Source organism: Scyliorhinus canicula, chromosome 7, assembly GCF_902713615.1.
Source record: "Scyliorhinus canicula chromosome 7, sScyCan1.1, whole genome shotgun sequence".
Classification (NCBI taxonomy): domain Eukaryota; kingdom Metazoa; phylum Chordata; class Chondrichthyes; order Carcharhiniformes; family Scyliorhinidae; genus Scyliorhinus; species Scyliorhinus canicula.
In genome coordinates, this window is record NC_052152.1 from 42,835,198 (window position 1) to 42,854,787 (window position 19,590).

The 19,590-nt window shown below is 43.3% G+C and overlaps 1 protein-coding gene across 1 annotated transcript in view; it reads right to left on the bottom strand.

The window, feature by feature from the left end:
* The window catches only part of LOC119968900 (suppressor of tumorigenicity 14 protein homolog), a 217,814-nt gene that overhangs the window by 164,959 nt on the left and 33,265 nt on the right, over positions 1-19,590 (bottom strand). Inside the window, exons 3-6 of the mRNA XM_038801870.1 lie at positions 6,631-6,758; positions 5,507-5,574; positions 3,976-4,172; positions 3,349-3,387 (exon numbers count right to left, since the gene is read on the bottom strand). Coding sequence (XP_038657798.1) covers positions 3,349-3,387; positions 3,976-4,172; positions 5,507-5,574; positions 6,631-6,758 — 432 coding nt within the window. The remainder of the gene's footprint in view (positions 1-3,348; positions 3,388-3,975; positions 4,173-5,506; positions 5,575-6,630; positions 6,759-19,590) is intronic.

The following is a 19,590-nucleotide window of genomic DNA, read 5'->3' on the forward strand; positions in this document are numbered from 1 at the left end:
AAGAAAAATTGCTTCATTACCCTTTGTTTTTCTTTGAAAGGTGCATGAGAGCTGTATGTTAGACCATAAGACCATAAAACATAGGAGCAGAATTAGGCCACTGGCCAATCGAGTCTGCTCTGCCATTCAATCATGGCTGATATTTTTCTCATCCCCATTCTCCTGCCTTCTCCCCATAACTCCTGATCCCCTTATTGATCAAGAACCTATCTATCTCTACCTTAAAGACACTCAGTGATTTGGCCTCTACAGGCTTCTGCGGCAAAGAGTTCCACAGATTCACCACTCTCTGGCTGAAGAAATTCCTCCTCATCTCTGTTTTAAAGAATCGTCCCTTTAGTCTGAGATTGTGTCCTCTGTTTCTAGTTTTTCCTACAATTGGAAAAATCCTCTCCATGCCCACTCTATCCAGACCATGCAGTATCCTGTAAATTTCAATAAAATGCCCCCTCAGCCTTCTAAATTCCAACGAGTACAGACCCAGAGTCCTCAACCGTTCCTCATTGACAAGCTCTTCATTTCAGGGATCATTCTTGTGAACTTCCTCTGGATCCTTTCCAAGGCCAGCACATCCTTCCTTAGATATGGGGCCCATGCTGGCGTCAGAACTTAGCCACAGGATTGGAGAATCCCGGCCAAAGACTCCCAAGTCCCTTTGTGCTTCTGATTTCCTGAGCATCCTCCCATTTCGAAAATAGTCTATGCCTCCATTTCTCCTTCCAAAGTGCATAATCTCACACTTTTCTACATTGTATTCCATCTGACACTTCTTTGCCCACTCTCATAGCCTGTCCACATCCTTCTGCTTCCTCAATACTACCTGCCCCTCTACAGATCTTTGTATCATCTGCAAACTTAGCCTTCAGTTCCTTTCTCCAAATCATTAATGTATATTGTGAAAAGTTGTGGTCCCAGCATCGACCCCTGAGGGACACCACTAACCACCGGCTGCCATCCTGAAAAAGACCCTTTTATCCCCACTCTCTGCCTTCTGCCAATCAGTCAATCCTTTATCCATGCCAGGATCTTACCCTTAACACCATGGGCTCCTAACCTATTTAACAGTCTTCTATGCGCACCTTGTCAAAGGCCTCCTGGAAATCTAAATAAATCATGTCTACTGGTTCTCCTTTCTCTAACTTCCTTGTTACTTTCTCAAAGAACTCTAACAGATTTGTCAAACATGACCTCCCCTTGACGAATCTGTACTGATTCAGTCCTATTTTATCATGCACTTCCAAGTACTCTGTGACCTCATCTTTAATAATGGACTCTAAAATCTTACCAATGACCAAAGTCAGGTTAGCCGGCCTATAATTTCCCGTGTTCTCGCTCCCTCCCTCCTTCAACAGGGGTATTACATTAGCCACTTTTCAGTCCCCTGGGTCCCTTCCTGCCTCCAGTGATTCCTGAAAGATCATCACCAATGCCTTCATAATCTCCTGAGATATCTCTTTTAGAACCCTGGGGTGTAGTCCATTGGGTCCTGGTGATTTATCCACCTTCAGACCTTTCAGTTTCCCCAGAACCTTCTGCTCAGTAATGGTCACTGCACTCACTTCTGTCCCCTGGTTCTCCTGGAGCTCTGGCATCCCACTGATGTCTTCCACCGTGAAAACTGATGCAAAGTAACTATTCAGTTCGTCTGCCATTTCTTTGTTTCCTATTATTACTTCTCCAGCCACATTTTCCAGTGGCCCAATGTCTATTTTTGCCTCTCGCTTACCTTTTGTATATTGAAAAAACCTCTTCCCATCTTCCTTTTTATTACTAGCTAGCTTACTCTCATACTTCATCTTCTCCCCCCTTATTGCTTTTTTAGTTGTCCTCTGCTCACTTTTAAAGGCTTCCCAATCCTCTGGATTCCCACTAATCCTCAACACTTTGGATGCTTTTTCTTTAGCTTTTCTGCTGTCCTTGCCTACCCTCGTCAGCCATGGATGCCTTGGCCTCACCTTAGCATGTTTCCTCCTCCTTGGGATGAATTTCTGTTGTGCCTCCCGAATAACCCCCAAAATTCCTGCCATTGCTTTTCCACTGTCTTCCCTGCTAGGCTCCTTTTTCAATCAACTCTGGCCAGTTCCTCCCTCGTGTCTTTGTAGTTACCCTTATTTAATTGTAATACCGTTACATCTGATTGCCGCTTCTCCCTCTCAAACTGCAGAGTAAATTCTATCATATTGTGGTCATTGCTCCCTGAGGGTTCCTTCACCTTTAGTTCCCTAATCAGGTCTGCCTCATTGCACATCACCAAATCCAGAATTGTCTGTTCCCTTGTAAGCTCTGTCACAAGCTGCTCCAAAAAACCATCTCTTAGACATTCCACAAATTCCTTTTCTTGGGAACCACTACCAACCTGATTTTCCCAGTCCACCTGCATATTGAAGTCCCCCATGATTATTGTACTATTGCCATAGTATTGCCTATGGCCCTACAAAATGGGATGTTGTGATTTATGTATTTCCAAGATATAAATAATTTGGTTGGAGTCCATGTTTGTTGCAAATTATACATGTTATGTTGTAATGAATGAGCACAGGGGGCTGCATTTATCTTAGTCCCAAAGTGAAATATCTGAAATTTCATAATGAGCTGTAAGTGCTACTTTTACAATGATTGTCTTTTCTAATGAGCGTTGCTTTCTCAAATTTGTAAACCATCAATCGTTCCTGCCATAATTGAATAGTGGCATAATCGAATTAAAATAAAATGTCTGTACACAGATTTCAATAGCAGAGCCAAACATTATCACAATTTGAGCAGTATACATCAATATAACACATGACAATGAACTGCTTGTATCAAAGAATACATTTTAAACAAAATATCGCCAGTATGGTATTTAGAACTGTATAATGCGGGGCCTCCTATTTTGACCTTTTCGCTCACGAAGAGGCACCAAAGTATATGTGGACCACATAAAAGGAGACGGATTAAACAATTGTAAAAGTATTACATTTAAGAAACTAATATTAAATTGTCTCATATCAAACAAAATAATATATTGTTTGCAAGATAGAAATCGTTTCTTACAAATATCTACTTCCCTGTAGAAGGATTCTACCAGAAATTCAAATTTTAGATTAAATGGGTATTTTCAATTTATTTAAAACAATTTATGAAAATCTTGTTTGTTAATTATCTTCGGCAACTTGATTGAAATAGCAAAAGATAAAATTAGATTACATTAGTAACTGACACTAATTTGAATCTTCTAGAGCTACACTCACTGTTTTATTAACAGATTCTATTATGAGCAATATTTTGCTGGTTCTTTATTGTCCTATGGACATAAAAGTCTCAAGTTAAGCAGAACTTTAGTTGTCTATCACGTTATTAGTTACGTACCTTCTTCCAAGAAGAGAGAATGCTCGTCATGTTCTGTTTCTGTAAAAGAATATCAGAAGTAAAAACATTAGCCACAAGTTTCAAAATAGGCTAAAGTACAAAAATGAATGAACACTTCAAAACATATTGATTATTAGTAGTAAGTTCACAAATATATTTATAGGGTTGGGAGTTTTTAATCAACACAAATCCGTAAAACAGCTAGAACCATTCAACTCTGAAAATATTGCATTATATTCACCCCTTTGACCTCTGAAAACCTGGTACTGTTGTGTTATTTCATATTTTAAAAATTCAAAGTTAGCTTCAGACAGGATGTCATACAAACCAGTCACATTATTGTTGAATGCTCTGATATGCTGCTGTAAAGTGGGAACAGAAAAAACTTAAGTAAAAGATTCTAAAGGCATGATCACAATACCATGCACGTTTAAGCATCGTCTCTACCTCCCCAGTCTCCTTTGCCTGAGAGAGAGGTGATAAGTACACAATCACAATGTTCTTTTGTTTAATCTTGCGCTGACTGCAAATGGATCTATTCTCACACCCCAAAATATATAAATTTATTGTAACAACTGGCATCCCATCTCTAATTACGAGAACTAAAATTGTAGGAAAATTTCATACCATAAATGTTAATGGAATTAACATCTAAATGGAACTTTCCCAACAGCGCTGGAACAGTACTAGATTCAGTTGTTTTCTTCAGGTAGTTATTCAATACCTTAACCACATCATAAGCATGTAGGACTTTGTTGTCTTCTATAAGTCTGTTTCTCCCGACAGAGAATGTAATCATGAAGTAAGCTAAAACACTTCCTTCACTGTGAAAAAAGATACACAGTAGATTCTATTAGAACAAAACATTTACATTTATAATCTTTCAATATCTCAAAGTGTGTTCAGCTGGGTGAGAATTGTTGACTTGGGGAATATATCAAAAACACCACTTGAAGCACTCATCATACCAATTTATTTATGAATGATTAAAATCTGCAGACTTGTACTACATTCAAAAAAATTAAAAGAATTACTCAAAAACTGCTGTTAATACTTTTTGAGACATATTTCACTGTAAAGGACAATTCAGAAGTAAAAACATGACATTAGTAACTTCCACCAATTTGAACCTTCTAGAGCTACACTCACTGTTTTATTAACAGATTCTATTATGAGCAACATTCTCCCACCTGTCCTTAATTAACTACAAATAAACTAGGATGGCAAAATGAAAGTAAAATATCAACTTTGGTTTTAGTTAACCTCCTTAAACTTCAGCGATCTAAAAACCCACTCTCCATATCCTTTCCTGCACCATGTCCCTCTTAGTTACCACAGCATTCTTCACTGACCTAAATTAGCTTCCGGTTCACCAACATCTGAAATTTACAATGCTTACACCATTGTCTAAATCTTTCCATAACATGGTTCCCTCCCTATCTTCATAACATTGTTCAATAACCCATTCATATTTTCTATCCCTCTAACTTTGTCCTCTTATACACCCCAGCGTCCTTTCTTCCACACCTTGACAGACTAAATAGTCTCCTATGCTGTATCACTCGATGATTCAAAGATTCAGCCACATAAGTCTCACCCTCAAATTCCCTCACTAAACCTCAATTCCTTTTCGCCTCCCACTCCTCTGTTAAGTCCACCCTTTGACCAAATTGTTAGCCAATCCACGTCATCTCTGTTTCTTTGGCTCAAGGACCATTTTCCTCACACATTTGTGAAATGCCTTTAAACATAAAATGTGCTACATAAATGCAGCCGACAACAGTTGTTGTTAAGTTGCGATTGCTGTTGTTCAATAATGTTTGCTTCTGAAATGTTGTCAAGTTTGTATATCCTTTCAAGATTTCTATTTCATTTTGTTGAAAGGAACCCCTTGTTGCCAAAGAGTGAAAGCATAATATTCACCAGTGATGTCATCAATAAACTTCAACGCCCAGGATTTTAAATACACGTTTGAACATATTCAATACATTGTGACCCCAGCTCTAGGGTTCAGTGAAGGAGACTGCATCATTAACTGATTGTTAAAAATCTCTAAATGGATGTTAGATTAGAAACAAACTAACATTGAAAAGTCTAATTAAGTTTTGGACTTGAAGGGAAAACCATTGTATGAGAACATAGAGAAATTGATTCCTACCTAAAGGAGATGACATTGACACTGACAAAACGTTGTGCCAACTGTGATCTTCTAAACATCTCAGCCAACTGCCAAACACATAAAATAAAATAAAATAAACCAAAGCTAGCAATTCAATCTAACTCCCATCTACTTCTAAGTAACAAGCTTATATCCTAGTTAAAACTAAGCTACGTTTTCATGCTAATGAGTATGTTACGAATAACATATCTCATAAGGATTCATTATCTTTTTGCCACGCCATACAATATGTGCATTAACAGGGGAGGAATCATGTGGTGATTAATCTGTAACAATAAATTTAGGACTTTGAATGTTATGGTTTATAGCTTGTATTAAAATTGGCCAAGCGAGCATTTTAAAAGAAATCAAAGAGTTTCAAGTGGAAGTTATGTTGAGGATAAGTTGAGTTTTTTTAAATTTTAACAATGGTTTTAAAAAAGTGTTACACTTGCAACTGACCCTGTCCACAAAACCAGTCACACCATCAGATCAATATCGTGGGCATGCTGATTACACCCTATTTTAATCGCTCAAGGATGCTCTTCAAATTAAGATGGCTTTTTAGATGCAACGGCACTAGTGTACACATTTTTAAAGATTTTAAATACTAAAAGTATGTAATTTACCATGAAGCAAAACAAACTCCAGTGATACGGGTAAATAATCCAGTCTTGTTATTAAAGTAATTTGCAACAATTTTAAATCAGGTTATTCGCACATATTGGGCTGGACTAAAATGTTAATTTTTGCAGTAAATGCATTTTCAGTCGTATTAATAAAACTTCATTAGGTTACTACTCCTAAATATATAAGGCAAGGAACAAAAACAATTACGCAGTGTTATACTCCACGATGGTGTTGACTCGTGAAGACTTTTCTTTTGTGATTATGGGAATGAATTTTGGCAGAATTTCAACTATATATTTACTCCGGAAAACGACCACAATTTCAAATGCAAATTGCACAATTGTGCACAAAGTAGAACCTTTATGCATCATATTTTAAAAAAATTATGTTAAATGTCTCATTTGTAGCCATGCAACTTCTTCATCCTGTTGAAAGTGGATTATGCCTATAAGTGAAAAGCTAGACAAGCCATTACATAAAATTATGTTACTTACTGATTCCTCGGCCTGATTGGCTAAGTATATAAACTCAGTGGATCTACTGTCTGTTAATGCAGAAGTGAAGAAGGCATTTACCAGATGAACCGAACCACTGAAGTAAACTCTACCATTTGGAATCTCATCTGTTGGGAGTTGATAGAATGCAGAGGATTAACCAAAAACTATTACAGTATTCAGAAGCTGTATGAGAATGAAAACTTTATTCTTGATTGGTTGAAAGAGAAATGCAATTACTATGGTTCTATTGTAAGTCACAAGATAATCTTTTAAATTATTAGTAATATGTGAGCAAAGTTCCAAAAGGCAAAACATAAGCAGTGTTAGAAAATGTTACCAAATTGATTCCAACATCAACCTGTATTGATATAACACCTGTAAAGTAGTTAAATGTCCAAAGCACCTCACAGAAGCTTTATCAAACAAATATGACACCAAGGTACATAAGATACTGGGGCTGATTACGAAAAACTTAGTCAAAAAGTTTTTAAGAAGTGTCTGCAGGAGGTATTGAGAGGTAGAGAGGGGGGAAAGGTTTTGGAAAGGAATTCCAGAACTTTGGACCTCAACAGCTGCGGGCATGACCTCCGGTGGTGAAACAATTAATATCAGAGATACTCAAGGGGCCAGAATTGAAGGAGGACAGATATCCCGGAGGACTCTAGGGCTTGTAGAAATATCATGGTTGTGTTGCAATTCAACGAATGACCACTAGGAGTCTCATTAGTACATAAGTGAATGTCAGAGTCAGGTGACCTCTCAGACTGACTGGAGGAAGCTGAAGAGAGGTTGCTTGTGTTTTTTCTTACTGTTATTCATCTGTAGTTTTATATATACGGTACCCACAGTTAATGTTAATAAATTGTTTATCGCTTTATCTACAGGTGTTCTTGTCATATAAATCAGGGCATCTGACAAGACCATTACATGGCTGAGGACAGTACAAATATAGGCAGGGGCAAGGCCAGAGAGGGATTTGAAAACAAGGATAGAAATTTAAAATGGAGGCATCACCATACTGGGAGCCAATGTGGGTCAAATGAACACAAGGGTGATGGGTGAACCATATTCATTGCGAGTTAGTGCGCAGCAGAGGTTTGGACAATTCCAAGTTTGAAGAGGGTGGAACATGGGAGGCTGGCCAGTAATGCAGTGGAATAGTCAAGCCTAGAGGTAAGAAAGTCATACAGGAGAGTTTTAGCAATAGATGAGCTACGGCAGGCTAGAGTTGGATGATGCCAAAGAGGTGGAAATAGTTAGTCTTAGTGTTGGGGCAGATGTGATCAGAGTCAAATATGGTATCAGGATTATGACTCAAAAGCAGTCACAATATCCCGAAGCTAATGTACAGGCAGTTCATAATTGTATAAACAAAATGGATCTTGACTAAGAAAGAATATCATGAAGGAATATATTTTAATTCAAATTCGGTGCCACAAATGGTCACGCGTGTAAACTGTAGCTCTATTGACAGCACCCTTGTCTCGAAGGCATAAGGTTGTGAGTTCAAGACCCACAGCAGGACCTGGTCACAAATATCAAGGTACTCCACTGCACTACTGAAGGAATGCTGGACTGACAGAGGTGCCACCTTTTGGATGAGATATTAAACCAAGTTCCTCTTTCAAAGTATCTACTTCAATCAACATCACAAAACAGATTATCAGCTGATTACCATATTTATAGTTGTGAGAGCTTTCTGCGCACAAATTGGCCACCGCATATCCTATATTACAACAGTGACTACACTTCATTAGCTGAAAGGAAGCGCTGTGGGATATAAGATGTGAATGCAAATCATTGCCCAGATATTCTGAGGAGTACCAATCAATGTTGGATTTCGCTGCATCTAGACATTTGCTCTACTTGATGCTGCGCCACATTTCTACTGGGATCGTTTGAACCTGAAGTCCCAGAAACGTACAAAATAGCACCCCTTGGAGAACTCTATCAAATTGTAGTAGAATTGGTGGAAACCCTCCACCCCGACACTTTTAACGACACTTTTCATTGTCAAGTCTGAATGTTAGTGAATGATGTTAGTGAATGGGGAGTATATGGGCGACATTGGTTGGGGGTAGTTCAGTGATGAGGTAGGTAAATGAGTGGGTAAATAGGTAAAGGTAGATGGGTGAGTGGATAGTGAAGTTGGGGATAGTCGGGTCCAATGGGGGGGGGGGGGGTAGGGGGTAGTCAATGGGGTAGTAGGGGGGAGTGCGGATCAGGAGAGTTGGAGACAGTCAGGTGGGTTGTCACGGGGTCAGGACAGTGGTTTTGGATTAGCTGGGGGATCTAGACCGTAGAAAGGGGAGGCTGGGAAGGTCGTCAAGCAGTTGGGGGGTAGTCAGGAACATAGTTGGGTGTTCATGGGTTAGCCGCAGGGGAGGGGGGTGGCAGCAAGATGGTAGTGTGATTGATTGATTGATTGGAAGGTTCAGTTTTGCAGTGGTCCAAAAATTAAACTAGGTTTTAATCAGTCTAACATTTCCTGGGTAACAATTCGGGTAATTAAGTCGGTAATATCCCAAATGACTGACAAGGTCAGAATCAGAGTCATTCATGGGGGTCCTGGGGAGTTGAAACATTTGGCTTATTTCCACATAGGTCTACATGTCAGGATTTCCACAGTGTCCTGATGTGCATCTCAGTTGGATGTCCCGTCCCTAACAATCCCATGGCAGCACAGTGGCACAGCGGTTAGCATTGCTGCCTCACAGCGCCAGTGACCCGGGCCGGGATTCTCCCCTACCCGGCAGGATGGGGGGTGCTGGCGTGTTGGAGTGGCGTGAACCATTCCGGCGTTGGGCCGCCCTAAAGGTGCGGAGGTCTCCACACCTTTAGGGGCCAAGCCCTCACGTTGAGGGGCTAGGCCCGCGCCGGAGTGGTTCCCACTCCGCCGGCTGGCGTAAACGGCCTTTGGCGCCAAGCCAGCCGGGGCCGAAAGGACTTCACCAGTCGGAGTAAGTCCGCGCATGCACCGGAGTGTCAGCGGCTGCTGACGTCATACCGGCGCATGCGCAGGGGAGGGGGTCTCTTCCGCCTCCGCCATGGTGAAGACCATGGCGAAGGGGGAAGAAAAAGAGTGCCACCACGGCACAGGCCCACCCGCTGATCGGTGGGCCCCGATCGCGGGCCAGGCCACCGTGGGGGCACCCCCCGGGGTCAGATCGCCCCGCGCCTCCCCCCAGAACCCTTGCGCCCACCCACGCCACCAATCCCGCCGGTAAGAGAGGTAGTTTAATCCACGCCGGCGGGAGAGGCTAGTCACCGGCGGGACTTCGGCCCATCGCGAGCCTGAGAATCGCCGCTGGGGGCCCGCCAACTGGCGCGGCGTGATTCCCGCCCCCACCGAATCTCGGGGAGCGGAGAATTCGGGACACGGCGGAGGCGGGCTTAACGCCGGCCCTGGGCGATTCTCCGACCCGGCGGAGGGCCGGAGAATCCCGCCCCCGGTTTCAACTCCGGCCTTGATTGACAGTGTGGGGTTTGCACTTTTCCCTGTATCTGCGTGGGTTTCCTCCAGGTGCGATGGTTTTCTCCCACAGTCCAAAGATGTGCCGGTTAGGTGGATTGGCCAGGCTAAATTGACCCTCATTGTCCAAAATTGTGTCGGTTAGATTAAGGAATTATTCGGATAGCGCGGAAGTGTGGGCTTGGGCGGATTGCTCTTTCTGAGGTCAATGCAGACTCAATGGGCAAAATGGCCTCCTTCTGCACTGCAAGGGTTCTATGAATCCGGAGACTATAAGATCTGGTCCTTTGTTTTGTTTCCAAAAATACATTTGTGCCATTTTTACAGTTAGATTATTTGGTAATAGAAGTGTGCCAATTTTGATTTTGTGTGTATTTAACTCAATTTTGCAGTTCAGGAAAATTGATCGACTTGTTGCATACATTAAGAAATGTCTGTTATATTTGCAAGGTCCCTCAATATACTGACCCCATCATTTCTCTTAAATTCAAAAAATTGGCCTGAAATCAATTATCTTCCACTGAGGAAAATGAGCATAAACGCACAACTACTTGTACAGAACAGAAACTGAAGTAAAAAAACAAAGGGTGGGATTCTCCTGTCCTGCTGCAGCAATTGGGAGATTTGGCTGGGTGCCAAATTCTCCGTCCTTGCTCGTAGCGACAGTGGGGTGGGTTCACAATTGAGAAATCCGGTCAAATTATTTATACTAAAAGTTTTAACTCGCGAGAATGAAGTTAATTTATTTGCAGTTAATTTACCCTATTATCTTGCAAAATTCCGCCATCACCATAAGTCTTCTTCAGGGCGTTATTAAAAGAATATAGTGGGATTGAATATCCATAAGCAACAGAGCTGTATGGAACAGGTCCAAGAAAAGAAATGGAGCAAAGGTGTTAAGGAAACGTTTCACAGATCATTAAATACAAGGGCACTACCAGAAGACTGGAAAATTACTAATGTTCCAATTTTAAAAAAACTTCAGAGTAAAATCCTCAGAATCTTAAACTTTTAGCGTTTCACCTGTATTTGGAAAAGTAATATAATTTATTAAAAATAAACAATACAAAAACCAAAGTAAAAACAATGATTCCAAGCCCATGAGGCATTCTGGAAGGCGTCTGATGTCAACAAATCTTTCATAATTGGTGATGATGATCACGTGGTTTATTTTATATGACTTGACTTTCAGAAACTATTTGATGAGACATCTTATAATGGACTTTTAGTATTAGGGTTTGTAAGGGTTAATATGTCAGACTGCGTAAATAGCACCTTCCAGAATGATGATGTAAGAGAACAAGTGTTTATTGATCAAATCTTTCACACATACGAAGGTGCAGTGAAAAGTATTATTCTGCGTACAGACATGACAGATCACTCCATACACATAAAAAGATCAATTTAATATGTAGAGTAGCCATTCAAGAGTCTGGTCGCAGCAGGAAAAAAGGTGTTTTTGAATTTGCCAGAACGAGTTCTCAAACTTTTGTATCTTCTGCCCGATGGAAGAAGTTGGAAAAAAGAATAGTCAGGATGGGAGGGGGGGTCTTTGATTATGTTGCCCGCTTTCCCAAGGCAGCGAGAAATATAGTCAGAGTCAATAGATGGAAGACGAGCTTGTGTGATGGACTGCGCTGTGTTTGCAACTCTATGTAGTTTCTTCTGATCTTGGGCAGACCAATTGCCATACCAAGCTGTGATGCAACCAGATAGGATGCTTTCTATGGTGCATCTATAGACATTGGTAAGAGTCATTGTGGACATGCCAAACTTCCTTAATTTCCCGAGGCAGTAAAGGCTTTGTTGCGCTTTCTTAATCATAACGTTGACATGGGTGGACCAGGACAAATTGGTGGTAACATTCACACTTAGGAACTTGAAACTATCAACCCTCTCCACCTCGACATCGTTGATATGGATATGGGGCATGTACTACACCTCCTGTCCCACCAGGGCAAGTTGATGTCCAGCTCCTTTGTTTTGCTGACACTGAGGGAGAGATTGCTGTCATTGTACCATGCTACGAAGGTCTCCATCTCTCTCCTGTACTCTGACTCGTCGTTGCTTGAAATCTGACTCACTATGGTTGTATCAGCAAACTTATAGATGGAGTTGGTGCCAAATTTTGCCACACAATCATGTGTGTATAAAGTGTATAGTAGAGGGCTCCAATGTTAAGGACTATTGTGGAGGAGATGTCATAACCTATCCTTACTGATTGTGGTCTGTGGATCAGGAAATTGAGAATCCAGTTGCAAAGGGAAGAGCCAAGTCCTAGGTTTTAGAATTTGGACATGAGCTTGGTTGGAATTATGGTAGTAAAAGCAGAGCTATAGTAAATGAACAGGAGCCTGACATAGGAGGCCTTGTTATCAAGATGTTTCTTTTTTTTAAAATAATTTTTATTCAAATTTTCAACAAATTTTAACCAACAAAGCAAAAGAAAAGAGAAAAACAGTAACCCCCCAATACAAAAGCAATAAATGTTTTAAAATAATAAACATGAAACCATGAAACCAAATACACATCCCCTATAGCGAACAAGTAATACCCCCGCCCATTCCCCCCCCCCCCCCCCCCCCCCCCCCGGGTTGCTGCTGAAGTTGACCACCCCTAATGCTCCGCCAGGAAGTCTAGAAACGGCTGCCACCGCCGGAAGAACCCTTGCACCGACCCCCTTAGGGCAAACTTGACCCTCTCCAATTTGATGAACCCAGCCATGTCGTTGATCCAGGATTCCGCGCTCGGGGGCTTTGCATCCTTCCACTGTAAAAGAATCCTGCGCCGGGCTACCAGGGACGCAAAGGCCAGAATACCGGCCTCTTTCGCCTCCTGCACTCCCGGCTCCGATGCCACCCCGAAAATTGCGAGCCCCCAGCCCGGCTCCACCCTGGAACCAACCACCCTTGACAATGTCCCCGCCACGCCCCTCCAAAAGACCTTCAACGCAGGGCATGCCCAGAACATGTGGGTGTGGTTTGCTGGGCTCCCCAAACACCTGACACGTCTGTCCTCTCCCCCAAAGAACCGGCTCAGCCTTGTCCCAGTCATATGCGCCCGTTATCAAGATGTTTCAAAGATGAGTGTAATACCAGGGAAATAGCATCTGCTGTATACCTGTTAAAACAGTATTGCAGTGGATCAAAGCAATCTGGGAGGTTGGAGTTGATGTGTTTCATCAGTAACCTCTCGAAGCACTTCATAATAATAGATGTCAGGGCCACCGGGCGATAGTCGTTGAGGCACACTGCCTTTTTTTTTGTGACACCGGTAAGGTAGTGGTTTTCTTAAAGCAGGTGGGAACCTGAGAATGGAGTAAGGAGACGTTAAAGATGTCTGCAAACACTCCCGCCAACTGGTCCGTGCAGGATCTAAGTGCACGGCCAGGAGCTCCATCAGGACCCATTGCTTTCCATGGATTCACTTTCAAGAATGCCAACCTGACTTCTGAGGCTGTAACTGTAGGTATAGATGCATCCATCATGATTGGGGCAGATGACATTAGTTCGTTAGCTTCCTGCTAAAAGCTAGCATAGAATGCATTAAGTTCATTAGGGAGAGATGCTCTGTTACCAGAGATTCTACTCAAATTTGCTTTATAACCCATTATATTGTGTCAATGTTGCCATAATCAACGGGAATCTGTAACGTTAGTTCAAGACTCTAGCTTGGTCTGGTAGTGTCTCTTGGCACCCCTGATGGCCTTACGGAGGTGGTACCTAGATTTCCTGTATAGGTCAAGGTCTCCCATCTTAAACCCCTCAGACCTGGACTTCAATAGGGAATGGATTTCCTGGTTGAACCATGGTTTCCGATTACCTTCCTTGGCACGCAGTCCTCAACACCCTTACTGATGAAGTCTGTGATGGTAGTAGCATACACGTTTAAGTTGGCCTCTGAGTTCCTGAATCTGGACCAATCCAGTGTCTCCAAGCAGTCACGTAGGAGCTCTTCAATTTCCTCAGACAAGCATTGCATGACTTTCTTAACCGTATCCTCCCACTTCAGTTTCTGCTTCAATGCCAGGAGAAGGAGCACAGCCCTGTGGTCCGGTTTTCCAAAACATGGTCGGGAGATGGAGCGGTAAGCACCCTTGGTGTTTGTATAACAGTGGCCAAGGACCTTAGAGCCCCTGGTGGGACAGGAGATGTGTTGGTAAAATTTTTTGAATACATTCTTGAGATTAGCCTGGTTGAAATCGCCGACCACAATGAACAAGGCCTCCAGGTATTTTGTTTCAAGGTTATTTATAACAGTGAACAATTCATCAAGCACCTTCTTCACTTCCGCCTGGGGTGGAATATAGACCACTGTAATAATAGCAGAAGTGAACTCACGTGGAAAATAGTAGGGGCGGCACTTTACAGTCAAGTATTCGAGATACGGGGAGCAATAACCAGTCAGGGTCGCTAGGTCTGAGCATCAAGAGATGTTGATGAAGAAACAAACCCCATACCCTTTGTCTTACCTGAGGAACCCGTGCGGTCCATCCAATGAATTGAGAAGGCCTCAGGTTGCAGCACAGTCAGGTAAGGCAGGAGTCAGCCATGTCTCTGTGACACAGAGCACACAACAGTCTCTCACTTCCCTCTGAAAAGTAAGTCTAGCATTAAGCTCGTCCAACCTGTTTTCAATCGCTTGGACGTTTGCCAGAAGTATACTAAGGAGAGACATCAAACCTCGTTGTTTTAATCTCACCTGCAGACCTTGTTTCCTGGGTCAATTGCTACTTCTACATACGAGTCAACCCTCTTCTGCTTCTGGATCGGATTGGTCCGGCCTGCATGACTGGACCCAGCGCGACGGCCAGACCGAAAGCCCCCGAAACCGGGCCTGGATCTAGGCTTAGTTGTGCCTACTCGTCTGGCCTCATCTGCCTCCCTGTCAGGCGGGTCAGGGCACGAGCGCTGGCTGGGCCATTCCGGGTCAGCTCGAGCCGGATCACAAAGTTGGATGCCGAATCGGGCACCTCGATTTTCGGATCCCTTCCCAAGCCGGGCCTCTTCCATTTCCAGGTTGAAATCGGGTCGTCGGTCATGTCCTTCCGAGTCAGGTCACACCAAGTCATGTGACTCTGCACAAGGAAATCAAGGAATCTCCAGACCCACAAGTAAATTCAAAAAGCACGATTAATGATTTTGTTAGTTTTAAAATTAAAATTTGAAAGATTTAAAAGGCTGGAATGACTAAAATAAATGTAAGAAGAAGATTTGTAAGGAGCAGCTTGCGGAGAGTCGCCATCCTCTCGCGCCATCATTTTTTTGATGAGGAGAGGAGAATCTTTGTGGCTTCAGCGGTACAACACCTAGCCATGGCTAGCTGTACATAATTCAGCTGTAGAAAATAAGCCAGTTGTTCGAACATACCAGCTGTTGTAATGTGGGTTCCTTAGATGTATCACTAATGAGATCTTGAGATTTGAATATATAAACATGAAGTGTTTATTGTTAGTCTTTAACCATTTACAGATCCCTGCTTGGAGCTACTTCCATGCAGGTAGGCTGCTTCCAGAGTGTTCTCTCCGAATCTAATACACTGTGGGCAGGGCTATTCTCCAGTCCCACGTTAAACCGTGCTCTTTACATGACAATGGCATGCACACAATATCAAAACCCATTCCAAAGCTAGACTAATCAACATACAACAGGCTTAAGGGTTGATTGAAAACTAGTCAAGATAAGCAAAGATTTTGGCAATTGCATAATAAAGTAATCAAATAACAGAAAAGTAACGTTAGCCAGATTTTAACTAAGGTGGAGTTGGATTATTGTGCACAGGTTTCAGTGCATAGATAATAGAATTTGCAGTGCAGAACGAGACCATTCGGCCCATCGAGTCTGCACCAACACTTGGAAAGAGCACCCTACCTAAGCCCACACCTCCACCCTACCCCATAACCCCCTAATCTTTTAAGACACTAAGGGCAATTTATCATGGACAATGCACGTAACCTGCACATCGTTGAACTGTTGGAGGAAACCGGAACACCCGGAGGAAACTCACACTCACGAGGAGAACGTGCAGACCCCACACAGACAGTGACACAAGCCGGGAATCAACCCTGGGACCCTGGAGCTGTGAAGCAACTGTGCTAGTCACTGTGTCACATGATTACAGCAAGATTATAAAATATAAAGATTTACTTGGACTTTCTCAACAATATGGTGAGGCTTAAGGAGTCATTGATTTTGTATGAAAGCTGTGATGGTAAGGATAACCTAAATCTTGCCAGATCTTGTCTGAAGTGTTGCATTATACTGCTAAGTCGTCTTTCGGTTATATCTCAGATATGTCTGCATATTTATCAAATTTATGGGCATGAAAGCTAAGGCAGGGACTTTACCAGGGTGAAAGGCTGGCAGGCCCTCCAATTGTTGGGGCCTGCTTGGTGCTGGCAAAACACAAATCCCGGTCACCTGCACAAAGGTACGTAAAAATAGAGGAGCATAAAACACCGAGAAATTCAGCAGTTTGCTTCAATTCCACGGAAATCAGCACGGTGGCGCAGTGGTTAGCACTGCTGCCTCATGGCAGCGAGGACCCGGGTTTGATCCCGACCCCAGGTCACTGCCTGTGTGGAGTTTTTACATTCTCCCCGTGTCTGTGTGGGTCTCACCTCCACAACCCAAAAAGATGTGGTGAATTAGCCACGTTAAATTTCCCCTTAATTGGAAAAACAAATTGGGTACTCTAAATTTATTTTTAAAAATAAAGATAAATTTTTAAAAAATAAAAATAGATTTGCATGGCAATCACACCACAAAAACGGGCCATATGTTTCACACAAACATCTTATTCTGTCATATCAGCCTCAATGATGGATGTTCTCTGTGACTGCAGCCAGTGAGGTGGTTGCACCAGTGTGGAGAGAGCGATCCTTTTCAACATCCAAATTACTGAGCAGAAATACACTGAAGCATCTCTTTGGATTTTATCATTCTGATTCATAACATTCATGCAACTGATGGATATCCACCTGGAACCAAGGCAGATCTGATAATATCATTTCACAGGACAATACAATGTGTGTGTTGTCCTGTCATGCACTTCAAATGCACCCATGAGCCTGACAATGGCCACGTTGATTTTACTCATTTTTAAAATTCATTTACGGGATGTGGGCATCACTGGTTAGGCTAGCATTTAGTGCCCCTCCTAATTGCCCTTGAGACGGTGGTGGTGAGTTGCCTTCTTGAACCACTGCAGTCGCCGAGGTGTAGGTACATCCACAGCATTGTTAGGGAGGAAGCTCCAGAATTTTGCCCCAGCGACTGTGAAGGAACGGCGATATATTTCCAAGTCAAGATGGTGAGTGACATGGAAGGGAACCTCCAGGTGATGGAGTTCCCCACGTATCTGCTGCCCTTGTCCTTCTAGATGGTAGTGGTCGTGGGTTCAGAAGGTGCTGCTGAGTTCATGCAGCGCACCTTGTAGATGGTACACCCGGCTACCACTGTTCATCGGTGGTGGTGGGTTTGAATGTTTGTGGAAGGGGTAGCAAAGAAGCAGGCTGCTTTGTCGTGGATAGTGTTGAGCTTCGAGAGTGTTGTTGGAGCTGCACTCACCCAGGCAAGTGGAGAGTATTCAATAACACTTCTGACTTGAGCTTATTGATGGACAAGCTTTGTGTGTGTGTGTGTGTGTGTGTGTGTGTGTTGGGGGGGGGGTGCGTCAGAGGGGGGGGGGGGGGGGGGGGGGGGGGCGTCAGAAGGTGAGTTACTCACCGTAAGATTCCTAGGCTTTGAGCTGGCCTGGTAGCCGCAGTATTAATATGGCTAGTCCAGTTCAGTTTCTGATCAATGGTAACCCCCAGGATGTTGATTGTAGGGATTTCAGAGATCATAATGCCATTGGGACGATGGTTAGATCCTCTCTTGTAGGAGATGGTCATTGCCTGGCACTTGCATGGCACAAATGCAACTTGCTACTTGTCAGCCTAAGCCTGGATTTTGTCCAGGTCTTGCTGCATGTGGACATGGATTACATCATTATTGGAGGAGCGGCGAATGGTGCTGAACATTGTGCAGCCACCTGCAAACATCCCCACTTCTGACTTTATGATGGAAGGGAGCTCATTGATGAAGCAATTGAAGATGGTTGGATCTAGGATACTACCCTGAGGAACTCCTGCAGCGATCCCCTGGAGCTTAGATGATTGACCTCCAATCACCACAGCCATCTTCCTTTGTGCCAGTTATGACTCAGCAGAGAGTTTTCGCCTTGATTCACAGCTAGGGCTTCTTGATGCTTTACTCGGTCGAATGCTGCCTTAATGTCAAGGGCAGTCACTCTCACCTCACCTCTAGCATTCAGCTCTTTTATCCTTGGTTTGAACCAACCCTGGAACGAGGTCAGGAGCTGAGTGACCCTGGCAGAACGTAAACTGAGTGTCCATGAGCAGGTTATTGTTGAGTAAGTGCCACTTGATAGCACTGTTGATGACTCCTTCCATCACTTTGCTGATGATGAAGAGTAGACTGATAGGGCAGTAATTGACTGGGTTGGATTTGTCCTGTATCTTGTGTACAGGACACAACTGGGCAATTTTCCAAATTGCCAGGTAGATGCCAGTGTTGTAGCTGTACTGGAACAGCTTGGCTAGGGGTGTGGCACGTTCTGGAGCACAAGTCTTCAGTACTATTGCCGGGATATTGCCAGTACCCATAGCCTTTGCAGTATCCAATGCCTTCAGTTGTTTGTTGGTATCACATGGAATGAATGGTATTGGATGAAGACTGACATCTGTGAAGTTGGGGACCTCCGGATGAGACTGAGAAGGATCATCCACTCAGTACCTTTGGCTGAAGATTGTGATGAATGATTCAGCCTTGTATTTTGAATCATAGAATTTACAGTGCAGAAGTAGGCCATTCGGCCCACCGAGTCTGCACTGGCTCTTGAAAAGAGCACCCTACTTAAGCCCACGGCTCCACCCTATCCCCTAACCCCGTAACCCAGGAACTCTAGCTCTTGCACATATGTGCTGGGTTCCTCCATCATTGAGGATGGGAATATTTGGCTGTTTGCTGCTCCTGGCATGCTCTCCTGCACTCTCATTGAACTAGGGTTGATCCCCTGGCTTGGTCGTAATGGTAGAATGAATGATATGCCAGGCCATGAGGTTGCAGATTGTAGTGAAGTACAATAAATTCTTCTGTTGTTGATGGTCCACAGTTCCTCATGGATGCCCAGTTTTGAGGTGCGAGATCCGTTCGAAGTCTATCCCATTAGCACGGTAGTAGTGCTACACAACACGATGGAGGGTATCCTCAATGTGAAGACAGGACTTTGTCTCCGCAAGGACTGTGCGGTGGACATTTCTACCAATACTGTCATGAACAGATGCATCTTCAGCAGGTTGCTGAGGATGAGGTCAAGTACCTTTTTCCCTCTTGTTGGTTCCCACATTTGCTGCAGCCCAAGTCTAGCAGCTATGTCCTTTAGGACCCGTTCTGCTCGGTCTGTGGTGGCACTACTGAGCC